Source organism: Chlorocebus sabaeus, chromosome 20 (genome assembly GCF_047675955.1).
Source record: "Chlorocebus sabaeus isolate Y175 chromosome 20, mChlSab1.0.hap1, whole genome shotgun sequence".
Classification (NCBI taxonomy): Eukaryota; Metazoa; Chordata; class Mammalia; order Primates; family Cercopithecidae; genus Chlorocebus; species Chlorocebus sabaeus.
In genome coordinates, this window is record NC_132923.1 from 2242340 (window position 1) to 2257649 (window position 15310).

Genomic DNA, 15310 nt, shown 5'->3' on the forward strand with positions numbered 1-15310 from the left:
CAAGATGGCCTCCCAAATAGCCCTTGTTAAAGATGGCGCCTCGGTCAGACGTCCCTCCCTTCATCTCAGCTGGATTTTTTCTCTTTTTTCCTGGAATGAAAAAATGCCCTGCCAGCACTAAGATGTCACTACAAGTTAGTCGTCTCTTTCCCGTTCTTGTCGAAAGTGGCCAGGACTTCAGCTACATACTCCACGACACGGCTTCTTTCCGACTGCACAGAAAACCCACAAACATCAGCTCTCATCAAGATGGAGTGAGCGGAAGTGGGGCGGCTCTGAGTTTGAGTTTGTGGGCGGGGCGAGAGCGACACTTCCGCCCCTCACCAACATGGCCGCGGGCTGCAAGTGCGCATGAGCAGCTGTCTATGGAGCTACCTAGGTCGGGAGAGGGAGAACACAGTTGGAGAAAATCGGCGGCTGAGACGGCCTTGGCCGGTGAGTGTAGGACCGGGCAGAAGTCTGGAAACTGGGTGGACTGGCAAGGCAGGGCAGCTTTGATTTTGTTTCCTTTTTTCTGGTTAGAGAACACTGCTGGGGAGGAAGCCTTTGTTTTGGGCAGGGGGGGAGGGTTGTGCTGGTTCTTTATCTTCTACCCTGCTTTGTGGGCCAAACTCCCTGCCCCCGAGCGCGAGCGTCCCAGCCCTCCTGCGCTGTCCAGCTGCGGGCCGCAGCCGCCGGCACCGGGCGCCTGAGCTCCCTAGTCCCCGATGTCCTTTACTGCCTCCTCCGCGGAGCAGCTGGGGCGCGGGGCTAGACTGCGGGGCTGCCGGTCACGGCGCAGGCTCCCGGGCTCGCGCCTGGCGGGCGCTCAGCTCCTTAAGCGCCTTCTGGTTGGAGAGCCTGCAGGGAGACGCCTCATTCTCAGGCAAGGTCTAGGCGCCTGACTTCTTTCGGGAGTAGATTTTTTTCCCTTTGTGTCCAGACTTAGCAAGGGCTCTTACTGGGCCCTTCTGGCCTGAGCGTGCACACCACAACGTCCCATTCCAGTTTCCGTGTCACAGATCCTAATGCCTAGGAAATGCTTCCGGATGTCCAACTAAGATTTGAATAAGTACCCTGACCCCGTTGCTAGGTGTCCTCAGAGACTGCCCCGGCTGACAGCTGTGGCCAATAGAGATGACTCCTGTGCCGGGCCCTCTATTTCATTGCCTTCCCCTGCAGTCAGCGCGGCAAGCTTCGCAGGGCATTTCCTCTTCAGGTTTGAAGATGGAAATGTAGGTGGTCCCAAAACACTAGTGTTACTTCCCCTTATCGACTGGGATCTCCTTGCAGCGTTACTTCCTCTGGACGGTTTCACTTTCAGTTCCTTTTTCAACATTTTCCTCGGACGCGGTCTTTCCAAGGCTTATCCACTGAAAATTTTCCTTGGATAGGAAAGGTTTGGAGGACCTTATGGGTAGAGAATTTCTAAAAATCTTGCCCCTTTTGTGTTGGGATTATCTTATTGCTTTGTACTGTGTAGCTGTTTCTTTCTGGAGGCATGTCTGCCCAGCTCTTTGTTTTTCCTGCCCTCTGGCTGGGTGTCAGGGTCCTAAGGCAGAGCTTGTAGGTGGATTCTTCCCCCTTTGTCTCTTCTTCAGAACCCGGTTTTTTTTTTTTTTTTTTTTTTTTTTTACCCCTTCTTGCTGAGGCTCAGTTGATTTGGAGTTGTCATAGCAACATTTTAGCAACTGTGTTGTTCTACAGGAAGGCTTGATGAATAAAATAGAGGGTGCTTGAAGAGGATCCACTTGGGCTTTAGGGTTTCTAACAGATTATATAAATCGGAATACCCCAAAACAAGAGTCCTGTCAGTAGAATGGGGCCCAAAGGCCAAGTCTAGTCTTTGTACTCAGGGACATTCTTCCAGTGGTAGTGGGCTTGAGATTTCCTCTTCCTAGGTTTGAGAACAGAAATGTCTTGGTGGACAATATGTGGCTGAGAAACTGGAAGAAGTATCAGTGTCCATGACACGGTATTTTTTGATGGTGGGGCCAATACATGGCCCTTCCTGATTCCCAGGAGGCTGCCATCATGGCAGGTCATAATAGCTTTAATAGTGATCCATTTAGAAATGTGTTGTTGGCTGGGTGCGGTGGCTCATGCCTGTAATCCCAGCACTTTGGGAGGCTGAGGCAGGCGGATCACCTGAGGTCAGGAGTTCCAGACCAACCTGGCCAACATGGTGAAACCCCATCTCTAATGAAAAATACAAAAATTAGCCGGGCATGGTGGTGGGCGTGTATAATCCCAGCTATTCAGGAGGCTGAGGCAGGAGAATCGCTTGAACCCAGGAGACGGAGGTTGTAAGCTGAGATTGTGCCACTGCACTCCAGCCTGGGCAACAGAGCAAGACTGTCTCAAAAAAAAAAAAAAAAAAAGAAATGTGTTGTTTCAGCCAGGTGCGGTGGCTCACACCTGTAATCCCAGCACTTTGGGAGGCCGAGGTGGATAGATCACGAGGTCAGGAGTTCGAGACCAGCCGGGCCAACATGGTTTAGTAGAAACCCCGTCTCTACTAAAAATACAAATATTAGCCAGGCGTGGTGGTGTGCACCTGTAATCCCAGCTACTTGGGAGGCTGAGGCAGGAGAATCACTTGAACCCGGGAGACAGAGGTTGCAGTGAGCTGAGATCACGCCACTGCACTCCAGCCTGGGTGACAGAGTGAGACTCTGTCTCGAAAAAAAGCGTTGTTTCTGTCTTCCAGTATAATTATCCCCTCTCTACCAGGAGTTGGAGTGATAATGGAGGGACGAGGAACACTATTTGTAGAGTTGCTTTTTCAATCACTGTAGGCCAGTCCTCAACATCAGTATGGTGGAGGCTGATTGTCCCCTGCAGATGACTGGGTTATTTTCCTGGCTGTGTGTTCATGGAACCTAAGTTCTAGAACCGGAGATACTGTTCTGTTTCCTAGACTCACTGCAAACTTCATGATTTCTACCAGGACTTAGCACTCAGGCCTGTGAATAGGAGATACAAAGACTTCCAAAAAAGGACCAGTTCCTCGGATGTGCCCCCTCACAGAGAGATGAAGGGGTGAGTGAAGAAGGGGTAGGGTCTGGGATGAAAGATGGGTGGCCTGGAAGAATGCAAAATGGCCAAGAGCACTGCCTCTGGAGTCAGGCAGACCTGGATTCAGGTTCTACTCTATCACTTACTGTGTGATTTGGTTTCTTCATCTATAAAACGGAAGTAGTGCTATCTATCTCATGGTGTTGTTTTTAATATTAAATAAGAGTACATGTGATGTACTTAGCTTAGTACTTATGTACATAGTAAACAGCAAACACTAGTTGTTATTCTAACCTAACTCAGCTTCTGTTGGGAATGCCAATGAGTTTGCAGCCATATGTTACTGGGCCGGTGAGCTTCTCATTGACTTCTTCCCATACTCTTCCTTTTGTCCTTTCACCACAAATAGGCAGCAGAAAACAGCTGAAACGGAAGAGGGGACAGTGCAGATTCAGGAAGGTGAGTGCTAGAGACAGAACCAAGACTAAGAACCCATCATGGCCTCCCTTCCTCCCCCACCAGACCATCTCCTGTGCATCCTCCTCCTTCAGTGACATGCACTTGGAACGGGGATAGAAAGGCAGTTAACTCACAGACTTTTCTTTTGTCCTTTTAATTCAGGTGCAGTGGCTACTGGGGAAGACCCAACCAGTGTGGCTATTGCCAGCATCCAGTCAGCTGCCACCTTCCCTGACCCCAACGTCAAGTACGTCTTCCGAACTGAGAATGGGGGCCAGGTAAGGGAGGGGGCCAGGCGGCTGCAGGTGTTATTTGGGATTGGGATGGAGGGAGGTAATTGAACATGTCTTGGGGAGATCTGGCTTGGAGGATGAGTTCAAAGAGTGGACTGTTTCAGGGGAGGGGGGTGCTGATACTGGACTAGAGACTGGTGTGAGGTTAGGTGTATGCTGAAACCTCTGTGTGGGGAGAGAAGGGAGAATGGCTCAATCCATGTCTCTGAAGGACTTTGTTTTGGAGCCCTATCCAAGGGAAGCTTTATGAGGGGCCTTAGGATTCCCAACACTTAATCTTTTATTCTCTCTTTCCCTCCCTCTGCCTTCCTCTACACTTCTAGGTGATGTACAGGGTGATCCAGGTGTCTGAGGGGCAGCTGGATGGCCAAACTGAGGGAACTGGTGCCATCAGTGGCTACCCTGCCACTCAATCCATGACCCAGGTACAGGGTATGGGCTGGGGAGGTGACTAGAGTTCTGAGAAGTAAGATGAAGAAGGGTATTAGTAGGATGGGGGTGAAGCTAGGAACAGTGAGGCATCTAGGGCTGCCTTGTCCCAAAGCACTAGGCTCTCCTTTCCTGGATGTTTCTCTCTCTCTCTCTCTCTCTCAGGCGGTGATCCAGGGTGCTTTCACCAGTGATGATGCAGTTGACACGGAGGGGACAGCTGCTGAGACGCACTATACTTACTTCCCCAGCACGGCAGTGGGAGATGGGGCAGGGGGTACCACATCGGGGAGTACAGCTGCTGTTGTTACTACCCAGGGCTCAGAGGCACTGCTGGGGCAGGCGACCCCTCCTGGCACTGGTGAGATATTGCATGAGGATGCTGGCTGAAAGGGCTAGAATAGGCTGTGGGACTTGACTGGTAGGCAGTGAGCCTTCACTCATGACTCTTAGTGATCATTAAGATCTGGGCAGGCAGTGAGTCCGGGGCTGCTCTTCTGTTAACATGTTCTTTTTAGAGGAGGGGCCCAGGGTCTTCACCTCAGGGCTTGGTGAGGTTCCTACCCATGTCCTGACAGAACCTACCCTGCATCTTTGCAGGTCAATTCTTTGTGATGATGTCACCACAAGAAGTACTGCAGGGAGGAAGCCAGCGCTCAATTGCCCCTAGGACTCACCCTTATTCCCCGTGAGTGACACTTGTTTCTTCTCAAATTTCATAAGTGTTTTTTTGTTTTTGTTTTTTTTTTCTGAGACAGAGTCTTGCTCTGTCACCCAGGCTGGAGTGCAGTGGCGTGATCTCAGCTCACACAACATCTGCCTCCGGGGTTCAAGCGTTTCTCATGCCTCAGCCTCCCAAGTAGCTGGAACTACAGATGTGTACCACCACCCCTGGCTAATTTTTGTATCTTTTTTTGTTTGTTTGTTTGGTTTTTTTTTTTTGAGACGGAGTCTCGCTCTGTTGCCCGGGCTGGAGTGCAGTGGCCGGATCTCAGCTCACTGCAAGCTTCACCTCCCGGGTTTACGCCATTCTCCTGCCTCAGCCTCCCACGTAGCTGGGATTACAGGCGCCCGCCAACTCACCCGGCTAGTTTTTTTTGTGTGTGTATTTTTTAGTAGAGACGAGGTTTCACCGTGTTAGCCAGGATGGTCTCGATCTCCTGACCTCGTGATCCACCCGTCTCGGCCTCCCAAAGTGCTGGGATTACAGGCTTGAGCCACCGCGCCCGGCCTAATTTTTGTATCTTTAGTAGAGACAGGGTTTCATCATGTTGGCCAGGCTGGTCTCGAACTCCTGACCTCAATCCGCCTGCCTCGGCCTCCCAAAATGCTGGGATTACAGGTGTGAGACAACACACCCAGCTACCCATAAGTGGTCCTAGTACCTGCTAAATCTTGTATAATTCCTTAACCCCAAACTCCAATCATGTACTTTTGTCTTCTTACTCTGGCCACCCTGGGCTCTGTTGTCAGGAAGTCAGAAGCTCCCCGGACGACTCGGGATGAGAAACGCAGGGCTCAACATAATGAAGGTAGGTATGATCCGGGTGGAGCTAGGAGCTGTCTGGTGTGATCTCAGCAGTGATGTCTGAGGGGTGGAGGGTTAGGTAATTTTACCCTGGGACTTGTGGGGAGTTTTCACTGAGTCACCTTGTCCTCCACTTTGCCCCACAGTGGAGCGCCGCCGCCGAGACAAGATCAACAACTGGATCGTGCAGCTCTCCAAGATAATCCCAGACTGCTCCATGGAGAGCACCAAGTCTGGCCAGGTCATGGAAAGACCCTGGTAGTGGGCAGGATGCCTGAATTCTGTCACCTGGTATTGTTTCCAGAAATGGTAGAAAGAGGGGCACACATGACAGTAGTCTTATCTCTCCCTGAGGTTCCTGTATCTCTGGGAGATATTATACCACCTTCCTTAGAGGAAAATGAGGTCCAAAGTATGAACCTACTTTTGGAAAGCAAGCTGGGTATCTGAAATCCTAGTCCTGATTTTGTTGACCTTATCTTGCAGAGTAAAGGTGGGATTCTATCCAAAGCTTGTGATTATATCCAGGAGCTTCGGCAGAGTAACCACCGCTTGTCTGAAGAACTGCAGGGGCTTGACCAACTGCAGCTGGACAATGACGTGCTTCGACAACAGGTCAGACTCCTACCCCCAGTGCAGCCCTTCTCAGCTCTGCTAGCCACTGACCCAGTTTTACACCCTCTACTTTGTTCTCCATGGAGAGGGCTTCATCTTTTCCCCTTACCAGTGGATGTCTGAATACATTCAGGGGCTTGGTAGTGCCAACTTTACTACCCATTCCCTTTACTGCCTCCTTCCCTTGTCAGGTGGAAGATCTTAAAAACAAGAATCTGCTGCTTCGAGCTCAGTTGCGGCACCACGGATTAGAGGTCGTCATCAAGAATGACAGCAACTAACTATGGGGATTCAGGGGCTTTGGCCCCAAGAACTGCAGATAGCCCAGGAGCAACAGCCTAATCCTGTGCCCCTTTCCTTCACTGCCCACTTCTGGCATGGGACAGGGGGAAGTTCAGAAGGTGTGTCCTTGAACTGAGGCCCTGTGATAATGGCAGCCTGCAGTGGTGTGAAACACACAATGTGGAGGTGCACTGACAGCCTTGCCCACCCCCACCATGCAACCCCTGGGCCCTTGTGCTCCTCTCGCACAATGCATGTGCTGCCTCCATGCTGGATACTGGACACACTAAACTGGGGGGCTTGTCCTGTACTTGCTTAGAGTGCCCAGCAGAGGTCTGCTGACAGGTGATGCTCTGGCTTGCCCCAGGACTCTGGCACTTCCATTGGTTCTTCCTTTCCCTGGAGCTGAGGTTTAGAGGTGCACCCTGTGGCTCAGGGGAGCAAGCTTACACAAGAAGTGGGGGAAGGGTGTTTAGCAGTGGCTGGTGCCCATGAAGAGGAGATTGGCCAGCGAGAAGCTGAGGCCTATGCAGACGTCTCTGAAGCCAGAGAGAACAACAGGCAGGGGTCCACTTGGGGCCTTCCCCCTTATGGGGGTCTTTTTTTTTTTTTCTTTCCTTTTCCTTTTTTTTTTTTTTTTTTTTTTTTTTTTTAGGATAAAATTGTTCAAAGCCACAGTTGTCTGTTTTTCTTCCTTTTGTGGGGCCACAGGCTGGAAGGGAGGGGCATTGCTCTTTGACCAGTAAGGGCTGTGCTAAGTTCAGGGTGGGGTGCTGCTCCTGCACTTATTACCCGGAGACCTGGTTCCTGAGCCAGACCGGTCTGTCGTTTTTGGCTCACGCTACAGAATGTTAAGGGCTTCTGCAGTGAACTGGTGCTAGAGGCGCCGTGAACAGGTGCTGCGGGGGCGGTGCGGGAGGCGGTGCCCTCGCTTCCGGATCCGGTCTCAGCTTCGGGAGCGAGCGGGAGATGCTGCAGGCTACGAGAGGGCGGGCCGGGCCCGCACTCCGGAGACTCGCAGTTGCTGCGCGCACCATGGCTGGAGGTACCTGCGGGGGATGCCTGGGACCGCGGTCCTCTTGGCCCCCTGAGTTGAGGTGTGGCAGGGAGTGGGGTGGGGGAGCGAAGGGACGTGGTTGAGGGGTCTTGGTGCATACCCTACCGGGGAGTGGCGCTGCCAGGTGAGGGGATACCGTGGCGGCCATGACTCCTAGGCCCCTTCTCCTGAAGGCTGTCGCGCCCCTTCCTCAGCGCCCACGGTCTCGCTCCCTGAACTCCGTTCACTCCTAGCCTCCGGCCGGGCCCGACTCTTCGACGTGCGCTCTCGGGAGGAGGCGGCAGCTGGGACCATCCCAGGGGCGCTCAACATCCCGGGTATAGGGTGGAGAGGGGACGCCCAGGTGGTGGAATAGAGCCGTTCAGGAGGGTCTTTGCCAGTGGGACCTCATTTAGGATGGAATGGGGAAGGCACTGATTATGGGGGTCCAGCATTCCCGGGAGCCAGCCCTCAGCTTCCTAGGAAGGACTGATAGGAGGCGGATCCTGGCATCGGAACTGGCCCATCCAGTTTGAGAAGACAGCAGGTGGAGAGGAGAGGGGCAGACCAGCTTCTCTTGACCTCCTCAAGTCTGGACGCCTGAGGGAGCATCCGCCCCGCCTCCTCACGGCTTGGGGAGTGGCTCGCATTCAAAAGTCGTTGGTTTCTGGTTCTTGAAATTGGGGTGGGGGTAGGGGATGGCTATCATATGTTGTTTGGGGGCCCCCAGGACCCAGCCTTTCCAGGCCCAGCTTCCGAACCTGAGTGCCAAACTGCCGGCTTTCCCTTCTACCCTCTCCACTCCTCCAGTGTCCGAGTTGGAGAGTGCTCTGCAGATGGAGCCAGCTGCCTTCCAGGCTTTGTACTCTGCTGAGAAGCCAAAGCTGGAAGATGAGCATCTCGTTTTCTTCTGTCAGATGGGCAAGCGGGGCCTCCAGGCCATGCAACTGGCCCGGAGTCTTGGATACACTGGGTACGGGGAGGTATGGCTGCTAGCTGGGAGGTGATGGGGACTACCTATCATTCCTGTCCGTCTCTCACCCTTCTTTATCTCCACAGGGCTCGCAACTACGCTGGGGCCTATAGAGAGTGGTTGGAGAAAGAGGGTTAGGCAGCAGTCGGCTTACTGATTGCCACCCCCTGGTCCCTTAATGGCCACCTTAATTAAGGGTGTGAAGGGGCTGACTTGGTGAGTTGGGCAACTCCTTATAGTGTTGTGCACACAAAAGCATCAAATAAAGAACATTTAATCAAAGTATTGGAAGCACTTAATGTGTCAGGTGGACTGAAAACAGTTCTAATCTTTATCTAGACCTCAGTTCAGTCCTGGATCATCATTTCTCAGCATTCATCTGCTTCCCCTAGCACTCCCCACATGCAAAATTCTAGCAGTTTCCTGAGAGACTACAATGTACAGTACTTCTAGAATAGCTGTTTTCAACCCAGAATGCACATCAGAATCAGCAAGTTTTTTTTGTTTGTTTGTTTTATTTTTTAATTCAGAATATGGAGGGTGGAGCCGGAGCATTAGTGGCTTTATGGGCCCCTGGGGTGATTCTTATATGCAGCCAGAAGCAGGTACCACTGCTTTAGAGGTCAGCAAACTATGGCCCCAACTGGCTGGCTGCTGTGAACTTTGGTTATTGTCTATGGCTGCTTTGTCCATGGATTGAGGAGGTGAAAGGGCAATCCCAGGCCTTTGGGTGAGGGAATGGATAGTACCCTTCATCCCTACTGATGTGTCATGCACAGATTACAGGCGTGAGGAGCCTTTCCTGTGCCACCAAAACCAGGTTTCGGTTTTTATCAACACTGATCTCTTATACTGGATTTAACAAATTTAATTGGTTGACCAGGTGCGGTGGCTAAGGCCTGTAATCCCAGCACTTTAGGAGGCCGAGGTGGCAGATCACCTGAGGTCAGGAGTTCAAGACCAGCCTGCCCAACATGGTGAAACCCCATCTCTACCAAAAATAAAAAAAGTGTCCGGGTATGGTAGTGCACACCTGTAGTCTCAGCTACTTGGGAGGCTGAGGCAGGAGAATTGCCTGAACCCAGGAGGTGGAGGTTGCAGTGAGCCGAGATCATGCCACTGCACTCCAGCCTGGGTGACAGAGACAGACTCGGTCTCAAAAAAACCAAAATTTAATTGGTTAAAAAGATGAAATTATGCATGCTTACTGAAACAAAATTCAGCACTACACAGTAGGTATATGACTTCCCTCTAATATAGTGTATAGTTTGATGCACAATACATTTTAAATATTTTTGTGGCAAAGTTTTTACCTCTTAAGTTTGATTTTTGGAAAATGTATTCCTTAATTTGTGGAAGAGAAGATTGAGTCAGAAATGAATCCAGGTTTCTGAGTTTTCATGCCTCTGAAGAACTTCTTTCACGCATTTCCTACATTCCTTGCCTTTCTCTCACGTCCTTTTCCTCCCGTCTGCCTTCTCCACTATACCCAGCCCTCATTCATTCATTCATTTTTGAGATGGAGTTTCGCTCTTGTAATCCATCCTGGGATTACAGGCATGCGCCACCATACCTAGCTAATTTTGTATTTTTAGTAGAGACGAGGTTTCACCATGTTGGTCAGGCTGGTCTTGAACTTAGGTGATCCGCCTGCCTCTGCCTCCCAAAGTACTGAGATTACAGGAGTGAGCCACTGCACCTGGCCCCTCCTACATCTTTTATCTCATAGTAGGCACTCCATACACAATGAAATCTGCTATTCATCTGGGCTCTCCAGCTTCCCTGTCACACAGCTATCCTACTTTCTCCCTGGGCTCATCTTGCCACTTGTATGAGTTTAGCCAGACGTTGTTGAGTTTGGAGATAAAGTTGAAATATATGAAAGAGTCTAACCGAGAGTCTGGCAAATAGTGTCAATTACCCTTTCCCCAAATACCAAAAACGTTTTGGTTTTCAGAAAGGTGTGGAAGTTTCTTCTGGGGCCTTATTTCCTTCTTTGTTTTGTCTTAACTCTTTTAGTCTTATGTTTTCCCCTCTCCAGGTCTTTATTATAATTTGGTTATAGCATTTTATTATTATTATTGAGGCATAATTTACTTATAATAAAATGCACAATTCTTGCTTGGCCCAGCGTGGTGGTTCATGCCTGTAATCCTAGCACTTTGGGAAGCTGAGGTGGGCAGGTCTCTTGAGGCCAGGAGTTCAAGACCAGCCTGGCCAACATGGGGAAACCCTGTCTCTACTAAAAATACAAAAATGTGCTGGGCATGGTGGTGTTCACCTGTAGTCCCAGCTACTCTGGTGGCTGAGGCATAGGCATGAGAATTACTTGAACCCAGGAGGCAGAAGTTGCAGTGAACCGAGATCACGTCACTGTACTCCAGCCTGGGTGACAGAGCGAGACTCTGTCTCAAAAAAAATAATAAATAAATATAAAATGCACAATTCTTTTTTTTTCCTTTTTTTTTTCCTTTTTTTACCTGTGGTTGGCAGTTTATTTTAGAAAAACAACTCCCCAGTTATCACAGTTTCTTTTTAGTCCATTTTCCATGACAAAAGAAGCTACACAAAATTTGGGGGGAGATACTGTCTTTGCAGACTTTGCAGATACATTTGCAGAGGGGTCATGAATAATAATGATTTCAAAGCTCCTAGTTTAACTCCTGAATCGGACAAAGAATAAATGACAATATAAGAATGAATTTTGTTTACAATAATATCATAATATAGCATTAATTATAATGCAGTGGTTGTAATTAAATTCACAGTAAAATATTCTTAACCCAAACACCAGACAAACTAAAATCACCAGACTGCTCATGAACTGAAATGATCAGTGCAAGCAGTTGTTGTCTCAGTAATGAAAACCAAAATCGGTAAGGCTTTTCTGGCAGGGAGTCTCTGACAGGAACAGGCCCTCTCTCTGTTCAGTGAGGCCCAGGCGCCCTCACTTGGAGTCTTGGTCTTTCTTTTCATCTAAAAGGGCAGAATGGATCCCCAACTTTTTCAGTTCTTCCATCAGGTACCCATTCTAGTGCATATGCATAAGAATGTCACAGCCCCCCACAAACTCGCCATTAAGGTACACTTGTAGGATAGTGGGCCAGTTGGAATCGTCTTTTTTTTTTTTTTGAGACAGAGTTTCACTCTTGTTGCCCAGGTTGGAGTGCAATGGGGCGATCTCAGCTCACTGCAGCCTCTACCTCCCGGGTTCAAGTGATTCTCCTGCCTTAGCTTCCCAAGTAGTTGGGATTACAGGCATGTGCCACCACGCCCTGCTAATTTTGTACTTTTAGTAGAGATGGGATTTCTCTGTGTTGGTCAGGCTGGTCTCGAACTCCCAACCTCAGGTAATCTGCGCACCTCAGCCTCTCAAAGTGCTGGGATTATAGTCGTGAGCCACCGCACCCGACTGGAATAGTCTTTATTTTATTTATTTATTTATTCATTTATTTATTTATTTATTTATTTATGAGTTTCACTCTTGTTGCCCAGGCTGGAGTGTAATCGCACGATCTCGGCTCACCACAACCTCTGCCTCCCGGGTTCAAGTGATTCTCCTGCCTCAGCCTCCCAAGTAGCTGGGATTATGGGCATGCACCACCACACCTGGCTAATTTTGTATCTTTAATAGAGATGGGTTTTCTCCATGCTAGTCAGGCTGGTCTTGAACTCTGGACCTCAGGTGATCTGCCCGCCTTGGCCTCCCAAAGTGCTGGGATTACAGGCGTGAGCCACCGTGCCCAGCCGAAATGCACAATTCTTAAGCATTCAATTCACTGAATTTTGAGTATACTCACTTGTAACCATCACCCTAAACACGATCTCAAACACCGAAATCCCCAGAATATCTCTAGGTGGCCTTTTCTAGTCAATCCCACCCTACCCTCTTTCTAGGTAACCACTTTATCTTTTATCACCATAAAGTGGTTTTTTAGCCAGGTGTGGTGGCTCACGCCTATAATACCAGCACTTTGGGAGGCTGATGCAAGAGGATTGCCTGAGGCAAATAGTTCAAGACCAGCCTGGACAACATAGTGTGACCTTGTCTCTACAAAAAATACAAAAATTAGCTGGGTGTGGTGGTGCACACCTGTAGTCCCAGCTACTTAGGAGGCTGAGGCAGGAGGCTTGCTTGAGACTGGGAGGTTGAGACTGCAGTGAGCCATGATTATGCACTACACTCCAGCTTGTGTGACAGAGTGAGATCCTGTCTCAAAAAAAAAAAAAAGGTAGCTCTCAAGCCCCCTTCTTGGCCTGTCAACTTAGACCATTTGCTTTCTTCAGTTTTTTTTTGTTTGTTTCTTTTTTCTCTTTTTTTTTTTTTTTTTGAGACCAAGTCTGGCTCTGTCACCCAGGCTGGAGTGCTGTGGTACAATCTCGGCTCACTGCAAGCTCTGCCTCCCGGGTTCAAGTTATTCTCCTGCCTCAGTCTCCTGAGTAGCTGGGACTACAGATGCCCACCACCACGCCCAGCTGATTTTTGTATTTTTAGTAGAGATGGGGTTTCACCATATTGGCCAGACTGGTCTCAAACTCCTGACCTTGTGATCCACCTGCCTTGGTCTCCCAAAGTGCTGGGATTACAGGCGTGAGCCACCACACTCGGCTGCTTTCCTCAGTTTTATAACTGATGAGGTTTAGAGAGAATCCTGGAAGTAAACAGACCTGGCTCATTAGGTAACTATGCCCTCTGGCTGGATCAACGTTAAGAGAACATTCCTCTTTCTCCTTCATTAGCTGTTTGGTTCATAACCCCGATAGGCTGTTCCAAGTGATTACCTTGCCCTTTAAAATTCTCTTTCCCTTTCCCCACAACTATTTCAGCAGGTGAGGTTGAAGTCCTGGAGTTTACCAGCTATATGCACTTCTCTTGCCTTACACCTTCCTTTTCATACTAAATTAAACTCTGCCCTTTCATCCTATGTTGTCTATCCCAGGTTTATATTTACCAGAAACCTGTGTCATCATTTCTATTACACCACATTTTTGTTGTTCGTTTGTTTGTCTCTACTAATTGATGGTGAGCTTCTCAAAGGCAGGGCCTGGCTTTCACTTTCTTACCTCCAGTGCCTCAAACATGACTTCTCAGTAGGTGTCTGCTGAGCCTCACTAGCCTTCTGACCTTCAGAATCTTCTAATTTCAGCGTTTCTGAAGAATCACTGCCTGCCTGATCTTAAAATAACATTTTTATCTTATCAGTCAGAATTGATAATTTATAATATGTCCTTGTTGTCTAGTGGCTCAAGCACTTGTCTCAGCCTGGCCTTTTGAGCAATCTGTAGTCTAGATCTGGTGCCACTTTGCCTTTCCAAACTTGTCTTCCAGTGGCTGCTCCCCACAAGCTGGTTTTCTTCGTGTCCTAAGTAGGCCTTACTCCTTCCTGACGCTGGCCTTTACGTGCCATTTTCCCTGTTTGGGAAGTTTCCAGTCTCCTTTGTACCATTCTGAATTTCACAAGAATTAGAAGAAGGTTTTTGGCATAAGACTTGTTGTTCTCATCAAGATGGCTTTTAAACTGAAGGAGAGGGGAGAACAATAACGAGATAAAATTATATAACTGAATTCCGTGAAGGACATAAGACATGGGAAAAATAAAGTATGTACCTCTGTTGTAGCACTTACCACATTGCATGGCTCTTCCCACTGTAGACTAAGCTTTCTAGACCAGCTTATTGAAGTGGGTGGGGAGGGGGGTGAGGGGGAGCAAAATAGCCTGAGCTCTCTAAGAGGATGGACTGTTTATTATTGTATGGCCAACAGTGAAACTATAACCTGGCATATGAAAGGTGAGTACCTTCATATGAGTAGTAGGAAAATATATACTGTATGATTTGAATCATTTAAAATGTGTTGAAATTTGCTTTATGGCCAGTTTTTGTAAATAGTCACTGAACACTTGAAAAGAAGATGTATTCTGCAGCTTTTGGGTGCAGTGTTCTATATATGTCAGTTAGGTCCAATTTACTAATTATGTTGTTCAAATCTATCTCTCCTTTTTTTTTTTGCCTTCCTTCTCTCTTCCCTCTCCTCCCCTCCCCTTCCCTTTTCTTCCCTTTTTCTTTGTTGCCCAGGCTGGTCTTGAACTCCTGGGCTCAAGCAATCTTACCACCTCAGCCTCCCAAAGTGTTGGGATTACAGGCATGAGCCACTGCACCTGGCCCAAATCTATATCTCTACTGTTTTTTTCTGCTTGTTCTATCAGTTACTTACAGAGGTGTATTTAAATCTCTCACTATGATTTGGATTTGTCCATTTTTCTTTTTAGTTCTGCCGGTTTTACTTTACATATTTTGGAGACTATGTTATTTGATGTATACAAATTTAGAATTGTTATGCTTCCCTCCTGGATTGATCCCTTTCTCACTGTGTCCCTCTTTATCCCTGGGGATGCTTCCTACCTTCAAATCCATTTTATCTGATATTAGTACAACTATACCACTTCAATTTTGGTTAGTATTTACATGAGAAATAATAGATCATGCCTCCTTGAAATTCATATTAACCAAAGGAAAAAGAAAAAGACACTAAGCACAGTCACAAGAAGTAGACTACAGGAAAACAGATTTTTAAAATTCAAAGAAAATACATGTTGAGCTCATGGCCAGAGACTTTAAAGTGAAGATAAGCCAAGAAAATAGAAAGTCCTAAGAAACTAGGTCTGATGGTATTTCCCAATAAGAAATCCTCCCACCTC

The 15310-nt window shown here is 48.4% G+C and overlaps 2 protein-coding genes across 9 annotated transcripts; both read left to right on the top strand.

Moving 5' to 3' along the window:
- The first annotated feature begins 305 nt into the window (after positions 1–305).
- USF1 (upstream transcription factor 1) lies at positions 306–7279 on the top strand. 4 transcript variants are annotated; one of them, XM_007976451.3, is made up of 11 exons: positions 306–435; positions 2930–3021; positions 3407–3456; positions 3619–3734; positions 4073–4174; positions 4344–4539; positions 4779–4866; positions 5652–5710; positions 5853–5947; positions 6193–6321; positions 6513–7279. In XM_007976451.3, the coding sequence occupies exons 1-11, from the start codon at positions 352–354 to the stop codon at positions 6600–6602; spliced, it is 1101 nt and encodes a 366-aa protein (XP_007974642.1). In that variant the 5' UTR covers positions 306–351; the 3' UTR covers positions 6603–7279. The 4 variants fall into 4 exon arrangements, with proteins under 4 accessions (XP_007974642.1, XP_007974641.1, XP_007974644.1 ...); XM_007976450.3 differs by having other exon boundaries at positions 2900–3021; positions 6513–7197; XM_007976453.3 differs by having other exon boundaries at positions 309–435; positions 3619–3703.
- A 76-nt stretch (positions 7280–7355) lies between these two features.
- TSTD1 (thiosulfate sulfurtransferase like domain containing 1) lies at positions 7356–8894 on the top strand. Of its 5 annotated transcripts, none has more exons than XM_073008215.1 (4): positions 7362–7648; positions 7855–7977; positions 8450–8622; positions 8699–8894. In XM_073008215.1, exons 1-4 carry the CDS (start codon positions 7573–7575, stop codon positions 8723–8725), a joined length of 399 nt encoding a protein of 132 aa, XP_072864316.1. In that variant the 5' UTR covers positions 7362–7572; the 3' UTR covers positions 8726–8894. The 5 variants fall into 5 exon arrangements, with proteins under 5 accessions (XP_037853608.1, XP_072864316.1, XP_037853607.1 ...); XM_007976455.3 differs by having other exon boundaries at positions 7382–7648; positions 8450–8612; XM_037997680.2 differs by lacking the exon at positions 7855–7977 and having other exon boundaries at positions 7356–7700; positions 8370–8622.
- Positions 8895–15310: the final 6416 nt, after the last annotated feature.

Excerpts from the sequence above, each read along its gene's own strand:
- USF1 (XM_007976450.3), top strand. The coding sequence starts at position 352 with ATGAGCAGCTGTCTATGGAGCTACCTAGGTCGGGAGAGGGAGAACACA. Across the intron at positions 5,711-5,852 it reads CAGGGCTCAACATAATGAAG|TGGAGCGCCGCCGCCGAGAC; the intron begins GTAGGTATGATC and ends TTTGCCCCACAG. Across the intron at positions 5,948-6,192 it reads AGAGCACCAAGTCTGGCCAG|AGTAAAGGTGGGATTCTATC; the intron begins GTCATGGAAAGA and ends CTTATCTTGCAG.
- TSTD1 (XM_037997679.2), top strand. The coding sequence starts at position 7,573 with ATGCTGCAGGCTACGAGAGGGCGGGCCGGGCCCGCACTCCGGAGACTC. Across the intron at positions 7,701-8,369 it reads TCTTGGCCCCCTGAGTTGAG|GACCCAGCCTTTCCAGGCCC; the intron begins GTGTGGCAGGGA and ends GGGGGCCCCCAG. Across the intron at positions 8,613-8,698 it reads CGGAGTCTTGGATACACTGG|GGCTCGCAACTACGCTGGGG; the intron begins GTACGGGGAGGT and ends TTATCTCCACAG.